General features: G+C 42.8%; 1 protein-coding gene across 5 annotated transcripts in view; it reads left to right on the forward strand.

Moving 5' to 3' along the window:
• The window catches only part of DDAH1 (dimethylarginine dimethylaminohydrolase 1), a 91,852-nt gene that overhangs the window by 36,404 nt on the left and 31,642 nt on the right, over nucleotides 1-23,806 (forward strand). The window contains exon 1 of one of the 5 annotated variants that reach the window (XM_071565040.1): nucleotides 12,412-12,445. The exons of the other annotated variants lie outside the window; for them this stretch is intronic. Within the exon in view, the coding sequence (XP_071421141.1) occupies nucleotides 12,419-12,445 (27 nt within the window). The 5' untranslated portion in view covers nucleotides 12,412-12,418. Of the gene's footprint in view, nucleotides 1-12,411; nucleotides 12,446-23,806 lie in introns of those variants that run through there. 5 annotated transcript variants of the gene reach the window in all.

The raw sequence follows: 23,806 nt of genomic DNA on the forward strand, positions 1-23,806 counted from the left end.
TCAGAGGGACCTCGGAAGGGGCTGACCCCTGGGGATCTCCTGATTGAACAGGGATGAATGCAAAGTCTTGTCCCAGGAAAGGAAGGATCCAACCAAGCCAGCTGAGGTAAACCTGGTATGAAAGTGAACCCAGGCTGTTGCAGTGCAAAGTCACTCATACTGGGTGACAAAGAGGGAAAGAGGGTGGATGCAGTCTAGGTACAGCACCAGTTTCTCAAAGTGCAATCTCTTATTCCTTTTATGTAACGTAAGTGCAAACCCATGAATATTTTACCAGTACAGTTGGCGCATGCTTGGCTTAACCCCATAAAGCCCAGTTCCTGAGCATGTGCTCCTGACCTGAGCTTCCCTCTAAGGCAGGACTCAGCTGGACTTGTCTTACTGATCTCTTAAATGTTAGATGGATTTTTGTGCAGAGCAGGCAGGAGAAAGGAAAGGATGAGTGAAACAGAGTTGTAGGATACCATTTCTGTAAAGAATTAATAGAGGGAAGGTTTGTGTCCAGGAAATCTGCCAAAGAGGCATGTGGTGGGTTGGCCTTGGAAGGCTGATCAGACCAGAGAAATTTGAAGGGCCCAAGTGGTTGACAAGGGGCATCCCTAAGACAGCAGCCTGGCTGAATACACAGCTGGAACAGTGCTGTTTCAGGTACATTGTGGCTTCTGATAAACTGTCTGCCAGGTGCATGAACTGAGAGTACTGTCTTCACCTCCTCTGTTTTATGCTACTGAAAACCCATAGTGCAATACTTAAGAACTGATGCAGCATGTTCTTTCACTGACTAGACTCCTTATTAAGAAGGCTTGTCACAAATTACGATAACACTGTGTGCAGCAGGCGAATTTCTGCAGCAGTTTGTAATAGCATTGATTCAGCTTGCTTTCAGGCTTTATAGGATACTATTGCTTATCCCCTCAGCAACACTGGATTCTTTACTGATTGTCTGTCTGGAACAAAACAAAATAAAATCTGGAGTTATGTCTGTTCATGCTCCAAGTTATTGTAAGGAGAAAAAAAGAGTTGAATTAAATTTGGTCATGTTCAGGCAGTACTGGGAAAGAGCCCAGTATTTTTTTAGTAAAGTAGAAAAATTAGTCATGCATTTAATGATTTGTTTGCAAGTCAGACTTTTATCAAGGCATTATGTTGCTGTGTTATCAACTTCTGAACTTATTTTAAAATTCAGTTTTGAATTTGGCAGAAAGGTAAAGGCTTTTGAAGTAAGCCAAAAGTAGATTGCCAGCATGGATAAGCTGGTGTTTTGTTTAGCTGTGTGCAGTCACCAGTGCACTTGATGCTCAAGTTGAGTAACTCCAGTGGAAATGTTATGATCACTGACCAGATTGCCAGTTCCAGCATCTTTTGTTCCAGCAGTATGTTCTCAATTGTTTATTCCTGTAGTATAAACTCTCAACGTCACCTCCTGAACACAACAGTGTTAGTTGCTGAGAAGTGCACTCATCAGCACATTGCTCTTGCTGCCCAAGTTGTCTTAATGTGCTTAGGATAGCACAGAATGGCCTTTCCAGGATTTCTGTGCTTATGCAGATAAATGGAAACCCAGAAGCTCAGCAAAATGCACCCACTGTGACCTGTCCTGTTCTCAGCTGTCGCAAAGGGGAGAATTAGCTGGTGCTGGGAAAGCTCCAGGAGATGCTGCAGAAGAGCTCACTGTAGTTCCTTCCTTGGTTGTTGAGAGGAGCAGTTAAGGAGTATGTTTGTTAAATCCCATCCTCTCAACAAGAATTGGAGAAACAACCTAATTGCATTTTGAACATCTCTGGGTACCTCTTCCCAAATCTACTTGCTGCATGTCAGGATTTTGTCCACAGCAGTGCTTCTGTAGAGCTTCCAGGTGTGCTGGGCCAGGTAACCTGCTTCTCAATCCTGGGCATCCTCAGCTGCTACCCCCTCACACGCTGTACCGATTCTGCAGCGCTATGTAGCTGTATATGAACCACAGCTTGCACCCTGCACTGGACTGGTGTCCCAGCTGCAGCTCACTGCTTGCAGGGATGATTCTCAGGCCAGGTGGTGGAGTTTTCTGGAAACAGTAGAAGGCAAAAGGTGTTCAATAAGCTCTTTATGGATTTTATACATAGCTACTACTAAATGCAAGACGCTTTCTCCAGTCTCTGTAAATATAGAGCGTTCTGCAGGATAATGATGTCTATTCCAAGGTTATAGAAAAGCTCGGCTCAGGAGAAAGAGATTTAAGGCTCTGCTGGCTCTTGAACTTAATTAGGTTATGAGGGGTTTATTCTACTTTACAGCGCATGCTAGTACGAAAGAACCTGTATTTAGAAACATAGAATCCTTTAGGTTTGAAAAGACCTTTAATGTTGTAGACTCCAACCGGTAACCCAGCATTGCTGAGACCAAACAGTGTCCCTAAGTGCCTCATCTACACATGTTTTAAATACTCCAAGGAATGGTGACTCAACCACTTCCCTGGGCAGCCCAATGCTTGAAAACCCTTTTGGTGAATAATTTTTTCTAATATCCAATCTAAACTTCCCTGGTGCAACCTGAGGGCATTTCCCCTTGTCCTATCACCTGGGAGAAGAGACTGATTCCCACCTCATTACAGCCTCCTTTCAGGTAATTATAGAGAGTGATAAGGTCCCCTCTGAGACTCCTTCTCTCAAGGCTAAACACCCCCAGTTCTCTCAACTGCTTCTCCTAAGACTTGTGCTCCAAACCCTTCCTCAGCTCTGTTGCCCTTCTCTAGACACTCTCCAGCACCTCAGTGTCTCTCTTGTTGTGAGGGACCCAAAACTGGACAAAGGATTCAAGGTGCAGCCTCACCAGTGCCAAGCAAGAGGGGCAATCACTTCCCTAGTCCTGCTAGCCACACTGTTTCTGATACAGGCTGGGATGCCATTGGCCTTCTTGGCCACCTGGGCACACACACTGGCTCATGTTCAGCTGCTGTCAACCAGCACCCCCAGGTCCTTTTCCCCTGGGCTGCTTTTCAGCTGCTCCTCCCCAAGCCTGTTGTGCTGCATGGAGTTGCTATGACCCAAGTGCAGGACTGGCACTTGGCCTTGTTGAATCTCATAGAATTGGCCTTGGCTCATCAATCCAGCCTGTCCAGATCCTTTTGGAGAGCCTTCCTGCCCCCAAGCAAATCAATACTGCCTCCCAAGGAACTATGTCAACCAGTCCCTTAAACAAGCCAAAGTCTGTCCTCTGGAAGTCCAAGGTGGCAGTTCTACTGGCATTCCTCCTTACTTCTCCAATAATCAAAAATGCTTAATTCATGATTGCAGTGCCCAAGGTGGCCTCTAACCATCAGATCACTCACCAGCCCTTCTCTGTTCACAAACACCACATGCAGAGGGGCCTAACCCTTGCATCTTTGATGCCATATGGATCTCCATCCCCTACTTCCACTAAGACGGCAAACTGGAGGACCTCACTAGCACACTGTCCTTCAGACATTGGTGTGCTGCCCCCGAGCTTATCTGTAGTGAGCCTGGTTTTATCTCTTTTCAAATCTAGTTTAAGGCTCTTTCAATGAGCCTTACTAAGTCCTGTGCAAAGATCCTTTCCCCACTTTGACACAAGTGTACCTCATCTGTAACCAGCAGGCCTGCTGTTCTGTAAACCTGCCCATTATCAAAACCCAAAAATTCTACTGGTGACACCAGTCTCTGAGCCAGGTATTGATCTGCTGGTTCTCCTGTTTCTTCATTCATCACTCCCTGCAATTTCAAAGATAGAGAAGGGTGCTACTTGTGCTCCTGATCCCTTAACCAGTTGTCTCAAGGCCCTGAAATGTCTGTTGATTGCCTTCAGACTTCTTATTGCAACTTCATTGCTGCACAACTGAAAAATCAATAATGGGTTATAATTTGAGGGCTGTACCAGAGGAGGCTTTACTTCACATCTTTAATCTGGGCCTTGGGGAGACAGCTGGCTTCCTGAAGAAATGAGTCTGGTCTGTGTATGGCACTTGCTGATCACTAGAGCAGCAAAAGATTTAAACATTTTATTGCCATTTTAAATAATTTGTAGGTCTTTAAACTGTCACACAAGTTGTGATGGTCTTGTACCCCTTTGCATGTCCTTACTGTTCTATACCCTTGATGCTACAGACCAGCTTTGATGTTCTTCCTAGAAAACTTAGGATAAAAAGCACAGCTGTTACCACAGTGGAATTGTTTAGTACTTAAAACATCAGGTGAGTAAAGTTTCTTAAACAGTACTGGCTGGCTCTTAAACAGTACTGAGAAGTTTAAAAAAGCAGTCCTTTAGACAGAATTAAGGTAGACCTTATTGGGAGCCTATGTAATTATCAGTATATGTGAGAAGAGATGTTTTAGCCTCCTAAAACAAATTATTTCAAAAGCAGTTTGATTTCTTTTCTGCAGCTCTGTCCCTTGCATCTCCTTCATAGTTTATGTGATGCTTTTTGGTTCAGGCAGGTTGTTCTTTGGTCTTAAAGTTCATTGCTGAGGTAGCTCTAACCCTGCATTAATGAAGCCAACACTTTGGGTGAATTGGCTGTGCCAAGAATGGTATTTTTTCATTTTCAATTTTGCTTCTGTGATCACCAATTTAATGAAAATGTTAGGAAGTAGCTTCTACTCAGATCAATATAAGTGGACTGTATTCAGTTTAATTGGTTTCTATCTATAGAACTGCAAAACAGTATTTAAGGACAGTCTGGAAGCATCTTGGGTTTCATGCTTTTCTAGCAGAAGCCATATTTAGACCCTATTATTGAATTGTGATGTCAAGATTCTCAGGAATATCCCAGTTGCTGACCAGAAGATTAAAAAAAGGCAGAACCGAAATTAAATGCCTGTTTTTTAATCTCATGTGGACACTGATTATTATTGTGCAAGCCTGATGTCAGCTTCTGTACCTTGTTTATCACTGTTCCTTTGGCTGTGATAAATAGCCCTTGGTGAGCTTATGGTTCAGTGCAAATGCTAAGTGGCTAAAGGTTCCAAATAACTGTAAGCATTTCCTCAAACTGAAAAGGGCCTTTGCTGCTGCTCTGACTTACACATGTGGTTTGGAGCTACCTTGTTCCTTCCCCAAGAAATTTCTACACAAACTTTCAAATTGAACATAAATAGTTGGAGGGTTTTTTACTGAAAAGCATTGCAAAAACTAGTTTGCCACAGTCACTGCTAGAATTTTGGTTTTGAGATTCAAAGGTGGATTCATAACATCCTCAGTATAGTCTGCCTAATAGATTTTTTTAATCCTATGCTCCATACAAGCCCGTAACTCCCTACACGCTCTGCAAAGACAAAGTTGACTTGCAGATTGCAGGTCTGTCTTGCTCGTCATGACATCTGACAGCATCTCCAGAGAGTGGTGAAGCAGAGCATGTGATGCAGAAGAGCTCCTGGGTGCTCTGATTCTGCCTGTTGGCTTCCAAAATGCTCTAACATGGAAAGTCCCCAGTGAGGTTTTCCGTGGTGTACCAATGGCACAATCTGTGGCTGCTCACAGCACTGTGCCAGGACAAGCACATGCCCAGAAGTGCATATCTTCATTTTTCCTCCCCTGCCTGCCACTTGCTTCCCCTTGCAAACTCACCTCCAGTCCGTATCTTCACCTAAGCCTCATTAAGGAAAACATACCTTGTTCTGAGGTAGAAACGTAAATGTGACAGAGGCAAGAACCTCTGGTTTGTTACTATTTCTCCCAAAACCACTTTGTATCACCAAGGCCAGTTGTGCACTTAAACTGTTGTGTCCGACTGTTTCTCTTGCTGAGGAAACCAGGGCAGCAAGGATGACTGGTCTTAGCACTGACATTTCTTATTAAAATAAACATGCAGACTTTCATTTCTACTGATATTACTGGTTATTCTTTGCTTGCTGGGTCTCCAAAGTGATTCTGGAACAGGTGCTCTGGCTCTGCAGCAGGCACATCATGACTCCACTGAGGATGCTGTGGAAAGTGACTGTATAGCAAGTTTTAACTTGCAATAATCCATTCATGCTGAATATTTTGAGAGTTTAGCAGCTCAGATTAGTGTGGGAAAACAGTGTCTCTGCTTGTGTTGTTCGGTTTTCAGAGGCTTTCTTATCTTTGTCAAAGTCTTCTGATAAATAAGGCTGGATCAAAAATGTAGACCTGATTATTAACTGCCTGACCTGAAACACAAGCCAGCTATACAAAACTGTCTTTGTTGCCAGTAAGTTACCCCATACAGACATCAGTGTAGAAGTCATTGCTTATGACAGGCTTGCCAACCAGAAGTTGGTGACTGAAGAGAATGTGTTCCTACTGAGAGAGAAATTACTGTCATTAATTACTGATCATTCATTAATTTAAAAAATAAACAACCCTGCTTTTCTTTGGTATTTAGTATAGGAGAATATCTCTAAGTATACAGTGTAAGAGAGCTTCTCTCTTGGTGCCAGATCTGGACAGTCACAGTACGAGGATGAAGATAAATGAAGCACCCACAGCATCAGGTGGCAATATTTTTTATTGCTGTCTCTCTTGTAGCAGTACTAGGAATTTTTCTTTCAGAAAAAAGATAAGTAAAATGTTTTATGACTGAAATGTGCCTGAATTGGGTCTTGCATTCATCCAAGGCCAGTGATCTCCTGTAGACCAGCTGTAATGTGCCATTTTTCTGTCATTTGGAGTCAATATCGAAACCAAACAAGTAGATAAAAATCAGCTAGTTCAGGATTTCCAGAACTCAGTTTCATGTCAGTAGAGATTCAGTATTTGGCATCCTGTTTAAAAAGTAGTTGTTATAGTTTGTTTCTGGAAGGTTCATTATGTATGTTAATAATAAAGCATCTGGCTATCCATGTCTGTCTCTGGATGCCAGCTGAAGTTCTCTGGCAAGATGAAATTATCTTTCTCAGCTCAGTCCCAGCTGGCCACTGAAGCAAACCAAAACAAAACTGCTACATAATTGGACACTGTTGACAGTGTTGTGAGTGATTTTGCATTTCTCTTTGCTTTTTCTGAGGCTTAATGTAAGAGCTGTCACGGAAGCTGAATCTGATATCTCAGAAAGGATGATCTTGTAGGATAAGAATTCTGCTTGTGCATATGTCTCTGCACTTCAGTATAGCTGATGTCCTTTGAGCTGCAGACCAGTGGCCATGGGGATGGTCATCTCCATGCAAACTGCGGCTAGAAAGACAAGTGTTTCAGAGATGGAGCTAGTTTTTCGCCTGCTCTCCAGAAATAGCAGGGTCTTTTTAAAATAATTTAAATCTTTAGTAGTAAACTGCAGACCATGCATCTATGTAAGAGAGAGACTTTTAGCAGTCCTATAGGACTTAATTTTGCAAGCAGTGCAAGTGCTTTGAAGCGTTTCACCTACCCAAGTAGCTGAGCATGCCTGTCATCACTGTGCTTAATATAGTAAAAGTGATGAATCTCATGTTCTTCCAACACTGTACAGAGGAGAGGTGGCATGGCTGTTGCGAGTCACTTGGTATTCACTGAAGTTTTAATTCACTGGTTCATGGCTCTGTATCTCCAGTATTTCTGAAGGGCCATTTTTTTTACTTGGCTCAGACTGGTTGTTCATTTGCACCTGAAATGCTGTGTGAGGTTCTGGTTGCCCATTTTGGAATTGTAGAATAAGGAGAAAAGATAGGTGTGGATGAGAAGACCTTGCTGCGGTGTAGGATGGTTCCTGTACGAAGCAACACTGATTAGATAAATGCCTTCAGATCAAAGTTATTTTGGGTATAGGAGGGGAGAAATAGGAGAGTTCTACAGTATCTCAAATGGTACAGAGCAATGAACAGGGAATGATAGTATGAAACTTAATGACATCCAAAGAAATACCCGGGCAGCAGATTCCAGCAGAAGGAAGTACTTTGTCATGCAATGCACTACTGAACTGTCAGAGTCATTGCCAGGATGTTGGGGGGTGGGCAAAAGTACAGCTGGATGTCAACTAGTGAAAGGAGACCCATCAATAGCTGGTTTAAGATCCAGATGCAATAGCTGGCTTTGAAAATATGTGCACTGCTTTTTACAATAAGCTGGGGAAAAATTTACTGGAGACAACAGTGCTCTATACTTGTCCTCTTTCTGTTATTCTCTCCTTAAGCTACTGGTGCCAGCCGCTGTTGGAATCAGGCTGCTTGGATATACAGGTCTCTGTGACCCACTTAAGCTGTTCATGTATTATGAATAAGCTGTAATACTGATAGCTGTTTAGCAGACTCATAATGAGTCACTTGCTGTGATCCTGAAGGTTATGAGATGTCCAAGGACTGGCTGTTTCGGAGGCAGATGCCCTGCCTTAACCTTGCAGAGATCTTGCTGGTGTTTTCATCCCACCTGGCAAGGGAAAACCTGTGCTCAAGCTTTATCAGGGTGTCTGATGGCATAAGATGGGCTGTCATTAGCACCAGCAATGGGTGCTCTAAGGTCAGGTGTTGGTTTGTTTTTTCTTCCCTGCCTCAATATATCCATCCTAGAACAGGTAGTAGAAAATGGAATAATTCCATCATGAAGACAGTCAGATGTTTTATGTCAACAGTATAAAGAATTCCAGTCCCCCTGCCCTTAGCAAGTCAGATTAACCCTAAGAAACAGGACACACTTTGTAAAGCAGTGATTTCTCATTGGAAAATGTTGTTTCTGGCTTTTCCACATCAGCTGTGAAAACATACTTCTATCCAAGCTTTGCAAAATGATTCTTAGAAAGGCCTAGCACTGAATCCTTGGCATACAGAGATTTGATATATTGAGAATCAGGCTTAATGTTATGGAATGGAGTGTCCTAGAAGAGCCTTTGCAGAAAAGTGCCGGGGAGGACAGACTCCCATGGGCTTTGGAGTCTGTGTTGTTGTGGGACAGCTGATGGCAGCTGATAATCTGCCAGTTCGTGATGTGGAGATGATCCACAGGCTTTTCCTGAGTAGCATGATATAGATCAAATGAGCCTGAAAATACCGGCATCAGTGATAGAAAATAGTTATTCAATTTCAGAGTGCAAGGAGCCATTTGGAAAAGGTGCCACTCTTTTCTGACCTGATGCTCTGACTTTATAGCTAAGCAAATTGCTAAAATTTGCCAACTAGAACTGCTGGTCTTTTTATGCCTGCAAACAGCGGCAGCAGAAGCCATTTCTAGGTGGGCTTGAGGAATGGCAGGCTGCCAGGAGTGACATCCATCTTACCATCTGAGATAATGCCACGAGCAGCCTGAAAGCCATTTCTGACAGGAGAGCATCAAACCAGCTGTGCATTGTGCAGGGCTGACTGGAGCGCTTTTACAGGAGCAGGACTGGAACTGGTGTGGGCAGGGGTGGATGGTAATCACTCTTCTGTGGCTGTATTTCCAAAGTCTTCTCTGACATCACATGTTTGTGTGGAAGGCTGGTGTGGACACATGGCATCAGCGATGCTCTGATCTAACTGGGGTTGTGAGTGCCTGGGACCTGTAGGTGCCACAGCCTGCCAGGGCTCTTGTGCTGCCTGTATGTATTAGTACCTGTCACTCAGCTGCATTAACACTCTCAATGGTTTTGCTCCAGTAGCTGGTGCCATGACTTCTTTGCAGCCCAGATTGCTGTGGCACTGTGTCCTGGCCATGTAGGATGACTGGAGAGTAGCAAAAGTAAATGCAGGGGAAGGTTGACTGCTATCCAGGCTCTGAACAGAGGCAGCTGGGTTTGTGGTACTAGCGGGAAAATACTCCTGTGACTGTCCCCTCTGCTAGCTGCAAGCATATCCTAACCTTCCTGGGACTTGCTGTTTTTATATCCTAACTTGTTTAATATCCAGACTTTGATATTTCCTAAGCATGAGTTGTATCTTTTTCATTTCTCCATCCTTAGGGGAACTTTGGTACAGATGTCAGCAGCCACCAAAAACATCCACAAACTTTTGTCTGGTTGAAATGTTCTCTGTCCATGCTTCATCTTAAGGACTGAAGGGACTGCTTGTAATTCTGCACCAGGCTTCTCTGATTTTAACCTAATTTTCACTTTGCTTAGTTTCCTTACCCTCTCTACAAGATTGCTGCACACAAACCAGAAGCCTAACACGAGCTTCTAAAGGTCTGCCAGCCCTCTAACATGCAACAGTAGTCCTAAAACTTCTTTAGAGATGGGTTTGCATTTCTCCAGATGGTATGTAAACAAAGGGCTGCTAATAAAACAGTGTATAAGGTCTTATTCAGATTTATGTAAATCCTGAAACCATGTCTAAAAATAGTCCCCTGTTTTGCATTCTTGAAAGCAGATTCACTGCATACCTACATCTGCATGAAGTACTGTGCTGGTAACAAACTGGAAGGAGTGAAAGAATAAAGACAGGCAATTGCTGTGTATTCTGTATGTTATGCTAGGATTCAAGCAGAGGGACCTTTTCTTTTAACCTTAAGGCTTGTGCTTATGGTGCAAGTATATAAATAGATGGGGATCAATCCTGTAAGGTGCCAGTGCTTAATGCAGAGCTTGTAATTAGTCTTATTAGTTTAAAGCACTTTAACTCTTTCCTCCATTGTGTCTGCTTATTTGCCACCTCTCTGAGCTGGTCTCGTGTTCATGTTTTCACTAGTGAAAAGTCTGAGGTAATGTAACCTTTGAGATATGGTTTTAGCTTTAAAGGGTTTCTCAGCCTTAAAGATTGACTAGGAGATTTTGGACCGTAGTGTGGTGCCCATGATAGTGTGTGGTTAATAGCACAATAGAGCTTGCATCTGTAATAATATTAAATAAAGCATGTAGCAATATTAAATATATCCTGCAATGAGTTTTAAGAACAAGCTAAATCCACGTTGAATGTGGATCTTTAAAAAACACTTAATGTTTGTGCCTTGTGTTTTTCATGCTCTCCAGGGGTGGGAGAGCTGTCACTTCATTGATGATACATAACGCATCTGACATGTCTCCTGTATGTGTTGACTGCTCCAGTAATGAGATTTTTGATAGGTTTGGTCCTTTATACCCAATTGAAAATAGATGTGCTTGTTTAACTTTTTGGGAATGAGCCCCAGAGGAGCTGAGTATGAGGAGAAGATTGCCTTCAACATCAGCTTTCCTAGTCATGAGGCATTAACCTCAGCCCTGCACAGATTCAGGCATAAGTGATAACTCCTGTCAATGAGGTCATCATTGACCTCTGACCCATGAATGGCAAGTAAAGGCTCAGTGCCTCTGAAAGTCAGGCTCTTTCCTCCTGAGCCTACGCATGATTTAGGAGCCTAACCCAGCTATAGGCATGTGCACTGAGGAATTTGGGGTTCTGTTTCTAAACTCATACTGTAAATTTCAGCTTCCTATATGCTAGGAGTGGCATTTACATTTTCACAAAAAGTGCTCTTGTCCCCACTTCCCCTGTTTTTGCTGCTGTAAGAAAGCTAAGCATGAGGCAGAGGAGTATGCCATCACAGGCTGGAGGTAGGAAAGGTGTGTTTGAAAGTGTCTTTACTGTTGCTTCTATCAACATAGTCTGTAGGAAGCTGTGTTTGCAGTGACCAGCCAGAAGAATGTCTGAGGATTTCCCCTCTTGATAGGAGCCAGGACCTTCTATGGTGTGCATTGTGGTCCTTACTTCATGCCAGAGGCATGGGCATACATCCAGGCTCTCCTATGAGCTGAAACCTGGGATGAGGAGAGGGGATTTGTCTGAGTGGATCTGTATGTGACCCAAAATCTGAATTTACAGCAAGGCTTTTTCCCAAGCTGATCTGTCAGTGGGAATTACATTGGTCCAGCAGTGACACCTAGAAAAATGCTCCCTGAAGTACAGGTGTGAGCTGTGACAGCCTATAAGTGTCTGAATATTTACTGTGAGACATTAGTCACACTGAGAAATGGCCTTGTCCAGCTGTAGTGCAGGCTTGTGTGGTAGTTCAGTAGAAGACACCAGAAAATAAGGAAACTAGTTTCCTCAGTTCATCATGAGTTGCCCTTTGAGGAACATGATTGAGGCTTCTATGCAGAGTTTTCCTTGACTAGATCATCTTGATTGGAATGCTTACTGGAAGTATCCCAGGACTCGTGGAAAACCTAATTCAGTGTACTTGGAAGGTCAGTCATTTGTTCTTTCCATAGCACTTGCTTCTCTGGAGCAAACTGCTCTGCCACCCTATGGTGGTGGTGTCTTACCAAGCTGTTTTCTTGGGAAGCAAACTTTTTGGTCAGACCTTCAGCACTGCAGTTTCCAAATTCAGTTAATCTCAGTGGAAGCAGTCTTTGAGCATGGAAGCCAAACAGACACCCACGGCATCAGAGAGAACAGCTATTTTAAAATTCTAAAAATTAAAAAGTGTTTTTTTCACTTGCATTCCTTGGTCTTGGCCTGAACAAGGAGTGGAGGTGCCAAAATACTGCGAGAGTGTCTGTTGTTGCAGTATGTCTGGCCGAACCAGAAGCAGGAAATTCTTGTGAGAGCCTGTCTCATCAGATTGCCAGCCAGCTCTGAACCTTGCTAGTTGTGAGTGTGAACTGGAAATGTGGTTGCAAGAGAAATATTTGAAGGTGAGTAAAATGGCTCATTGGAAGTGATAGCAGAGGTATGGTGGTGGTTTTCTGTTTGAATATATGAGGCAAACTTGCATCACCCTCCTTCTTCCAGTGGAGGAGGAAATAGGAAAAACTCTCTGTATGGGCTGAACACTTGTCTGCCAGAACTGGTCTGCCTCTGTGCTCTGCCTTTGGGTTTCCCTCTGGCTTGACAGGGGCCAAATCCAGCCTCTTGCCTCATAACTTTCATCTTAAAACTTGTAGGTCAGGAATTTTTTCTTGCCCTAGGCTAGACTCTGCTCTAAAACTTTCTGTGTTGTGTGCAGATCTGCCTTGGCAGGAGCAGGGATGCAGGCGCTGCAGCAGGAGCCCCTGGCCAGTAGACTTATTCCACCTTGGCTCCGTTTCAAGACTATTTAAAAGCCCATAGCCAGTCTATGGTGCTTTTTTCAGCATTATTGCTCCCAGTGGAGCTGTAACAGTGGGAGACTTTAAAGGAAAAGGACATAATGGAAACTGATTAGAAAAGTGGAGAAAGTCTTGGAGTACAATGAAGCATTGCCTAAAGAAAGGCGGGAGGGTGAGTAAGGTGAGCCCTTAAAAGGCATGTATTGGATCACAGCAGGGCAGGAAATAACTTTAGGAGAATTTTTTCTTTGGTCCATTCATAACCTGGTTTGTACCTCATTAACTTTCTGTTAGTGCTTTTTTCTTCTGAAATCCAGGGTAGCTTATTTCCACTGAAGTCAATGTGAGGAGTCATTCAGCCCTGAGCGCATGAATCCTTTTGTGCAGATTAAACAACAGAACCTCCCAGTGTTGCTTGCATCCTAGAGGGATGAGAAGCACATTGAAGATGTGCTTTATTTACTCTGTTTCCGTGGAGCTACAAAAATCTTCGCAGAGGTGCCTTTTTCAGGGTGCTTGCACCATTTTGTCAGTAATATGCTGGATGTGCAAATGAGAAACCATGTGAAACCAGTTGCGCTCTTGTGGTTGCATTAAGCATGTTAGATTGTTAGAAGCTCCTGGTTTATGAAGGAATTGCCATAAAAGCTGCATGGTTTATAACTTGCCCTACAGTCTCCAAGATATTTAACACTTTCAGGCATTCTCTGCTTTCCTAACAAATGCTGGTTTTGTGAACTGTAGTTCTGCAGTGCTGAAATTGGATTCTAGGTAGTTAAAACTGTGCTTCGTTATATCCTTTTAGGAAAGACAGCTGGGGTTTTGTCTTGCTGATGAAGCCTAATTTGAATGACTTTCCTCATCAAGCCCATTTAATTAAAGATTCATTACATTCTGTATAGTGTAACAGTGAAACACAGAAGTGTCCTCTGGGCATCCAGCTGTTGAAAGGAAAGAATTAGCTATGGAAGGTAGGTTAAGAAGTTGTAGGGCTAAAATGCAGTGAGCAAGATGTGGGTTTGATACTGGGAGGGATAGTGAAGTGTTACTGTGTCTGAGGGCTTTTCAGCTCTGGAGAGAGGATTAGGTGTGCATCTGTGGGATGTACTTATTCTGCCTGTGTGTAAAGCTATCAGCTGCTTTCTAAGAAGGCTTATTGTAGAAAAAAGAAAGTAGAGGTACTCTTGGAGCCATTTGCAAAGCTTATATGGTTTGCAACCCAAAAGATGCAGCATGGAAATCCATACAATGCTGCATTGAGTTTGAGACAAGAGCGCACTGGTTGTACACTAACTGCTTGTCTTAGTTTTTGTCCCTGTGTCACAACTGTTTGTATGGGAAGAGGAGTGACTTATCAAGTAGCTGTTCAGCAGCAAGCACTTCCAAAGACACTGAAAACCTTTTGTGTCAGGGTCCTTGGTGGCAGCTGGCTCTTCACTAGAGAAATCCTTCATATAATTCCCCAAAATGGTGCAGCAATGACAGTTATGTGTTGTGTTTAGGGGAGTTTAGGGATTTTTTTTTTCCTTACTTGAAATGAGAGAAGGTTTGATGGGCCTTATTTGTATTTGAAAAGGGGAACAACTTGGAGAAAAGCATTTTGGTATAAATTTCATGAGCCTGGAAAAAATTCGAGACTATGATTTAAAAGCTTATTTGTACTCTCTCTGAAGTGCCTGTTGATCTTGTTTGCTCTGATCAAGAGGGAAAATCTTAAATGAACAAACAAACCATCAGAAAGCCTACCACTGCTGGTCAGAGCTTCTGTTCTGCAAGAAGCCAACATACATTTCTCCTGGTCCCAGCTCTTCCTGTCTGTTGAGGTTTGCTTTTTGCTTAATTGAGTAGCATTCTATATTCAGCCCAACAAAACAGTGGGCACAAGTTCTTCACTGACATGAGATTTGTGGCTTTCACTTGGTTCCTTAGCATTTGAAGGCATTTCAGTTCTCTGCCCGCTGGAGCCACTGGTTGGTGGCCAAACTGCCCCTTACCAACTCTACTCACCCAGAGCTGTGCACCTGTAGCTGCCCTTGGCTGAGCCATCTGAGCAGGGATGCACCATTTTCTAGCTATCCACAGCAAATAATGAACCTCCTGAGCTGCAGAGCTGGGAAGGAGTCATTAATTTCTCTAAGAGCGCTTGAAAGCTGTTGTTTTATGTGCCAAGTGTTTGTTGATGTGACAGTAGAGTTCAGCTGCAATTGGGAATGGAGAGATGTAATTACATGTTGGTTCTGTAATCTGAGCTTTCCACGGGTGGTTCTGTCAGAGCTCCTCTCTTCTCACTGTTTTCCCATTTCTGGGAGGTGTGCCTGCATATGAGATTGATTAGGCTGATTTGTCTGTTTTTGCAGTTGATACAGAGGGGCTTCAAGTCACTGTAGCCTGCATGGGTTCTTGAGCAACAGGCCTTTGCTTGACACCCAAACATATTCACAAACCTGAGTACTACAGGGCCCGTTCCTGCTGTCTGTTACATTAGCAGATTTTCATAGAAACAGTGTGTTCTGCTCGAGAGAGCTTGATGCACCAGGATCAAAATGTATAAATCCTCTGTGCAGTACATGGAATTAGAGATGTATTGGGGATCTGGATTTGATTCCTGTTGGATCCAAGGTCTAGAGCAGCTGTGTTGTACCCAGTTGCTCTGGCTGAGCTGAGGCTGTGCCCAGATTCTTCAGGGGCCTAAGGATCTTTTGGACACTGGTGGGTGAGAGTGTGCAGGGAGCTCCATGTTACTTTTAGTGCTATAACAGTCAGTATGTGAGATCTGACTTGATGTCACTCGAGCCCCCAGTAACTCAAATTAGAGGGCAGAGCATGAGCTTGTCCAAACACAACAACACTTTTCTTTTCAAGGAAAAATCATGTAGCATTTCATAGCCAACACTGAAGGCACTGTTTTGGAAAGCGGAACCCATCATACATTGTTTAATGCAATTTTTCTTAATTTTATTTTTAATCAGATGCATGGAGACTACTGGTGTCCCAAGTACACGTGCTGCTTCATGTCAGAGAGGGCAGGTGGAAAATTAGCTATCTAAAACTTTTCAGGGAATGATCTGAACTTAGAGATTTCAGTAAGAGACAAAGGAAACAAAAAAATAATGGTTTTCTCCTGGAGACTCTGGCATGGTACAACAAGAGCATCATGTGGAGCATCTTTGGTAGCACAGGATTGTGTCAGTTCTGCTCTGTCCTGGGTAGTTTCTTACAGACTGTGTGCGATGGGAAGCTGCTGTTCCAGGTAATATTGAAAATTATGTGAGAGTTCTCCTAGCCTGCAAAGGCTCACTAAGAATTCCCATCCCCAGCTAAAAGGATCTCTTACATGTGTCTGTGTAATTATGTAGATGTATGGTTACTTGTTCATTGTGAATGATAGTGCAGGGTTGTTTTTACTGCAGAGAACTGCTCTTACATGACAATGTCTGCTGAGAGTTAAGTCTGTCTTCGAGAAATATTTTTGGTCTTGAACTTAGACAAGTCTTAGACCTGGGACCCAGAGGTAGGAAAAGGAATGTGCTAAATGATGACCCTAGCTAATTCTCAGAAATAGCATGGTGTTCTTGCTGCCTACCTTTCTTTTTCATCCTTCTCCCTGACTCTATTCCAGGACATCTTGTGGAAAAAGGAAAAGTCGTTTCCGTTAGAACTGGCTGTTTTAGTTCTTTCCGTACATGTTTTTTCTCCCCTCTACTCTCAAGTCAAATTGGAAAACAAAGTATGCAGTATTTGTGCTGCAGAGTTAAATATTGGTGAAGATTAAGATGCATTAAAAGACTGAGGAAATTTGTGGGACAGGAATAAAAATAAACAAAACCTAGAAAATTAAAAAAATGTTCAAATGTATGAATAGGTCTTTATCTTTCCAGCTTCCTGCAATGACTTCCAATAAAATATTTCAGCATCTTGATGCAAACATTCCAACTTCACTGAGCTGGGGACAAGAAAGTGCTGTACAGTAACAGTTATGGGGGGAAAATGTTCTGTGGTGTGTTGGTCTTGGACTTCCTCGGAATATTTTTTGTTCCAGATGTTAAACTACTATTTTTTTCAGAAGCCATGTTGAGTTGCCAGAATATTAGATTTTTTGAAGGATTTTCCAAACCCCAGCTGATTATCACAACACACAAGAATCCAAACTCGGGCTTGGCTTTGCTGTGCTGCAGCAGCTGCAGAAAATCTGTGTGAAGATGCAGGTTTACAGTGCCATCACTGAATATCCTTATAGGGTAAAACAGGGAGTGAGGGAATTCTGCTCTGCTGCCCTGGACAACGCAGGATTTACGTCAGCCATTGAGTAACATCGAGTTCCCCAAAGCACAAATACCCTCACACACACACACACACACACACACACACACACACACACACACACACACACACACACACACTGTGGCCAAGGTAGTAGTAGAACTCCCAAAAGAGATGCAGAAGAGCAATTCGAGAATGGAAAAAATTATATCCTATCTGCCTCCATGAACAGAGTCCCCAGTTTAGTTTCTTTCTAGAGATAAGAGCATTTTTTTTAGCTGATGGTAGTACATGGCACAGATTGCACGTTGCTGCTTGATTGAAGTAAAAATTCCAGATCCCTCTCCCACCTGTGACTCCCCCCCTGACCCAGGCACCTGTGCCCCAGCTCCCTGTGGCCGTGTTGCTCACATTCTTTTCAGCCCTTTGATGTAATCCTTATAGAAATGGGTGGAAAATTCTCCTAAGCTCTATTTTGTCTGTTGAGTGTTGTCAATAGGAAACTTTTACTTTGTACCTGTTTCTCTCTTTACCTGCCTAATTTTTGTCTTTGTGCATTTACAGAAACTCAGCTATGATGTTTTTGCACTTAATGCATCTTCCTGACTCTTGCAGTACCTCCCCTGCTGTCTTCATTTTGCTCTGAAGGGTTGTCCGCCCATTTGAGCAGATACCTATGACTATCCTAGTATTAAAGACAATGTGGAGCTCAATGTATTCAAATTCCTTTCCCTAACCACAATCCTCTTTTTAGAAGTGAATTCTGCCAACCGACTAGGGCAACCCACTCTTCTGTGCCAAAGAAAGCTACTTTTTTAGTCAAGCATATCTGCTATACCTGGAAAGGGCTGTTTGAAGATGTTGGAACAAGGTTCCTGCCTACAACAGGACAGATCCCCAGGCTGCTGGTGGCTGGGGCAGCACAGGTCTGACAGGGCACATTGCTGAAATGGTAAACAGATTTAGCACACTGCAGTTTTTCATTGTCTTGGGTCTGTGCCAGTCTGTGAGGAACAAGGCATTCTTTCCTGGAGTGATGTGGGGCCAGAGCACTTGTGTGGTGTCTGGATGGAGGTAAGGGTGGGTCTCCAAATGAATGCCACCAAGTGTCCCCTGGACCTGGAGAACAAGACCTTCTGAAAAAAGGACAAAGGAAGGTGGCTCTGTTTTTAAATGGGTCTGTATTTTTAAATGGGGTTTTGTTCACTTGGGTGCCAAGTGAGTAGCAGCTTCAGATGGCTAAAGTAGAAAGGACAACAATGTTAGCTCTCTTCTGCTGTGAATATTGATGTCTCAGGGAAGGAATGATGGGAAACAGAGTCCTAAACATGAAATATGAGCAGATGAAATAGATAAATCACTATGAAATACCATGAAAAACTTTTCAGATCTCTGGAGCTGAAGTTTGTGCCAGAGATCCAGAGGCCCCTTCACTGTAATGGCATTAAGATGAGGTTGGGATGCTGGGGAAAGGCTGTCCCCATGTCCTGAGACCAGACTCTGTTACTCATAAGTGTTTTCACTCTAGTGTCCAGTGTGCCACAGGAAAAGCTCTGGTCATGATTCATGGTTGTATCTGAAAGGAAATAGTCTGTGACTTATCCTCTGTCACTCTGTGTCCTTGCTCCATGGGCCTAATCCTAATGCCGGTTTTGCTTATTTTTTTCAATAGTATTTCATAAAGGATTTGTTCAACTCCAGGTTTGTGTAAGAAGATAGCCACGTGGAGAGCATAGAGGAAACTCTTCCAATGCAATATCTGAAGCTTGGAGTGAAAACTGGTCAAGGGAGGCAGTAATTTGGCTGTAGAAATACAAACAATCTTTTCTGCGCTGTGGCAGTCTGGCCCTCAGCTGGGGTTTGGAGGGCAATAAAGAGAGTATAGCAGTGAGTCAGGATGGGTATTTGTACTCTATCGAGCCCCTTCCGGCCATTCCCCTCTGACTCACCGATTGCACAGAGATCTCTAAATATTTTACATGCCAGTGGGTGCTGCAGTGAGATTAAGCCCATTTTTACATCAATGTTACTCTGGATAGAACTACCGCCATTATCATCCTCCAGACTCCTCCTTTTCCCATTTCAGAGCAACGGAAACAGAAGTAATCTCTTATTTACACAAACTGATGGATTTGGCCAGTTTCCCTTGAAAGGTACAATTGTCCTAATTAAGTGAAAATAACTACCGAGAAGTCTCAGTTATCTTCAAATTGAGATACTGCAGTTCAGTTGTATTTCCAGACTCGGACGAACTGCTGGAATGCATGCAGTTTAACTTTCCTCTATGATATAATAGTTTAAAAGAGATCAGGGTACATTTTACCATAGTGTCTAGCAATGTGAGTTTATTCAGACTTTTGGCAAGCAGTTCTGCACACTCTTGCTAAAACTGTGAATCATCCATTGTTGGCTGATTGCACTCTAGTTGCTAAGAGATCTGTCAAGTGCATACTGAGCCTTGATTCTACATTTGCTCTAAGAAGGGCTAAATGTATTAAATTGGAACATGTCACATCCTTCCTAAACAAGTAATTAAGGCGCTGCTATGAGCCTGTCTGATGGAGAGAAGAGAAGGAGCTGGGAACAGCTGGAAGATTTAACTTGTGTTGAGGTTGGTCTCTTCTGTCTGGGAACACTAGACTTGCTGCATGTTGGATTTTCACAACCTGATGCATAGTGGAAATAGAAAGGGGAGGGAGACATTAAAAAAATACAATTTGCAAAAGAGCTTGTTTTTCAGTGTCCTTGTATAAACCTCTTAAAATGATCTAATACTTTTTCACAAAGTGTAATTTTTGGTAATGGAAAGACAATCCGTCAGTGTTTCCCAAGCTGGCTTGCCCCCCGCCCCCTCTCAAGTGAACTCTACCATTCACACTGCTCCTCCCCAGTTATCCCATCCCTTGGATGTGCTGCACTATTTGGATGTGTTGCACTATGTATTGCAGATGCCGTGTGCTTTCACTGAAGATTGTTCTTTAATGTTTCTTTTTGCTAAGTACACCAGCAGAAGTGGCGAGTCAGTGGTACTGTAAGATATCTTTAACCACCTTATTTGTCCTAAATAGCCTCAAGCTTTTCCAGGAAGGCCTTTTACTACCCACAAAGACAAAATTAATCCATTTGTTGGTAGTAAACAGAGTATGTCATCTGTTTCTGTGAGTGTACTCCTGCCTGCGTGGGGATGTGTGGCAGCAATTAAAAAAAAAAAAAAGAAAAAGTAAATGAAAAAAGTTCTTTAGTCAAGATTTTTAGACTCATCTGTTCTGAAAATTACATCTTTTGCTCTGACATTAGCCACCATCCAAAAAGTGCCTTAGTTTCTCATCAGGCTCTGTATCTTCTACTCCTTCATTGAACGGGAAGGAAAAGTTCTGACATTGTGTTTTGTCTGCCAGTGTTTTCTGGTGCCCAGACTAGCAGTGGGCTCCTGGGCTCAGCCTTTCACCTGTCATACTGGGGTTGGGCTGCTCACTGCTGAGCCATGGGTGCCCTCTGCTTGGGCTGCAAAGAAGGGAAAATGTTAAATACAATTCTATCTTAGTTACCTAAATTCTAAATTATCCTCCTTTTAAAAATAAAAGCACTGTCCCTGCATCAATGGTTTGGTTATACAGCGCTTCTAGGGCTGTATTTTGTCAGAGATTGTTACTGATTTTCTCTTCCATGTGTAGGTCTTTGCAGGCATGATGGAAGGCCTTTATAATCCTCAATTTGATCACCAAAACAGATTGAGCTCTGTGAATGCTGCTTTGATTGAGCTTTTGGAAATGATGCATTCTTTTTGGTGGCTCCTCTCTAAGCTGCTTGTGACTGTTGGATGTTCTCTGTATGGTAGGTGTGGTTCTGGAGAGCAGTTGTGGCAATGGCCTGCATCAGGATAGTGGATCTCTCTATCCCTACAATGTTGCCCTGATTGTCTCTCTGAAGGTGTCTTTTCAGTTGCAGGGTTGTGGTTAAGCCCACATGCAGATGATGGTCCTCTGTGGTGGTTTGGCTTACAAAACTAAACAGATGGCCCATCCCCTGCCTGTGGCCTGAGGTTCTCGTGCCAGCGAGGCAGCCTTCCCAGTGGCCATATGGCAGGGTGGGTTGGTCACTTGTTCCTCTTGTGTTGTCCCTGCTCATGACCTGGTTTGCTCAGTGTTTAAAACTCCTTTGGTCACTGGCCAGTGATGATTGCGTGCCCTCAGGCTATTTGTGTGAAACTTGAGTGACCTTGCACTGATGGGTTTCTGTTTGAAGTGTACCTATTCATCAGCTGAGATGTGTGGAAACATTCTGTTTGCATATCAGTGCAGTGTCCACTTATATACAGCTTGACCTGGTGCATCAGTGCTAGCGCTGCTATTGACTAGAGTTACTCTTTCATCCAAAGCTCTTTTAAACTAGATGCAATTGACTTGCTGTAAACACATGATGATTACTAATGATTATTTTATCCTTCAATTTGTTATTACTCCCCTGTCAGTCATTTTGCAAATTTTTATAGCATCCCCATTAGGCTGCAAGGATAATGGACACTAAAGAACCTCCTCCTTAGGTGGAAATCATCCTAACCTGATGTTTTAAAAGTGCTTCTTAATAACTGCTCTATAATGCCTTCCTGTATTATGGATGGGATGAAAATCACTCTTCATAGTACAATCTGAATATTTAACTGTCTTTTTCCCTATGCAGAACAGAAATATTTATTTGGTATTTTTACCTTTTTGGTGTGAATATTGAAAATTTCACCCTTTCCAGGTAGTTATGAATCAGCACCATTCTTGCTATTCCTGTTGTTCCTAAGGTAGGGAAGCAAAGGAGTTAAAAAACAGTTCTGGTGCATCTTGATTCTGATACCCAGAGAATTTGCTAGGTCCTTTTGCTTTTTTAAGTTCTCTCAATTTCTGTTACACTGCACTAAAACTTGTTATAATTGTTTTGGCTTTTAAATCTGATTTAATTTTCTCTCTACACAAATTAACTTAGACTTTATCTCTGATCCTTCATCTAATACAGCATTCTTTTTCACATGTGAGAGTGGGCTTTCTGGACATTTAATGACATTTTCATAAAAGTGCTCCTAGGCATCACTATTTTTTACCATGCAAATTAGCTGCTTAGTGATTTAACTATTTCAGCTTTGTGAAAATAAGGCTTGTGAAAATTGTTAAGTCTGTGTGCTATGTAACTGCTTTTACTTATTAGGAATATCCATTTTGTCTATGAAATTTGCCCCTTTTTAGGAGGATTTTTCACTTCAACACCTTGTCTGCAATTGAAAGAGCCTGGAGTATTATCTGTATTCTGAACAAACCATCATGCCTTTATAAATTAATATCCTCTAACCGTGCATTAGGTTTTTCAGGAGTGTCATCTTTCTGGTCATTGTAACAAATGGTCTCTGAGAAACTGTATTTTTCCTGTGAGAGCCTAGTGAGTATTGAGAAGACTTGATGTGTTCCAGTATCCTGGAGACTTGCTTCTTACGTTTGCTCTTTTTTTCAACCTGTTACCTGCTGAAGTGAGAGATGAAAGTGAAGAAGACCAAACAAAATATATTCCTTTTGCTCTGACCTTGTGGACTATTTTTTTCTGATGCTTCTCTTCACTATTGTATAACTACAGTTGTAACTTTCTTTCATCAGCCAAAACAGTAGGAAAACAGGATTTCTGTGTTGCCCCTTGAGCACTTACCATTTGTAGGACATGAAAAGCATTCAGCAATAGGTAGAGACAAGTTTTAAACAGCGCAAACATTTACAAAGAATATAGCAGTCATTACTTTTCCAGGTTTCCACTTAATTGCTTTACCCTCAGACCTGTAAGTGTGCCCAGTGTGGAGTTACACCAGTCAGCAAAAGACCCTTCTTACTGAAGATGCCAAAAAACTTACTGTACAGTGTATGTTTGTCTCTGGCCTTCTGAAATGTAACACAGTAAATGTGAGGAGTGAATGAGGAACTCCTGAGCTGTCTTCCTTACTTGGGGCTACATAAATAGAAAATTTTAAAGCATATTTGTTTTTCTCCAGGATTCTTGCAGGAGATGCACTGAGGGCTCAATGCTGCAGTCATAGGTGGTTGTCCACAGACCAGGTGCTAATGGTAATTTCACCCACACTACCAACATGGTGCAGGCACTGTTTCCCTCCTCCCAGGGTGGATGACAAGGCATGTGCACAGGTGAGCCCTTTTGGTGAAGGGCTGGAGGTTGCCTGGCTGTGGCTGTGATCCTCGGGAGGATCAGCCGCCTTATGCAGCAGTGACATCCCTCCCAGCAGCCAATGCTAGAAACAGCTGCCAAGGAAATACTGGTCAGGTCCTCAGTGACAGGAGTGCATTCAGTGGTTTTCATTTAACTTATTCATGACTGACTGTCACTCTGGCCCCAAGCTCATCTTTTGTTTGCATTAGGGCCTGTAGGTACCTGCAGGCTCTGGCCTTGCCTTTGTCTGAGAATGCTATGTTACAAGCTGTCAGATTACTTCCACACCTCTGGTGTTGATAGCACCCGGTGAGGTAATAGTTTCCATTTGGTTACAAATGTATAAATTTCAATCTTCCCTCTTTTTTTGTGTGGTGTTGAAGTTACGTAGGACTGTGCGGAGAAAGGAAAAGCCATTAGACTGACTATAAAGTAAAACTGGAGTCTGATGTATCATCAGCTCTTGGCTGTTACTCCAGCAGATGTGCTTGCTATTCCCACGTGAGTCTGGCAATG

Source organism: Pithys albifrons, chromosome 10 (assembly GCF_047495875.1).
Source record: "Pithys albifrons albifrons isolate INPA30051 chromosome 10, PitAlb_v1, whole genome shotgun sequence".
Taxonomy (NCBI): domain Eukaryota; kingdom Metazoa; phylum Chordata; class Aves; order Passeriformes; family Thamnophilidae; genus Pithys; species Pithys albifrons.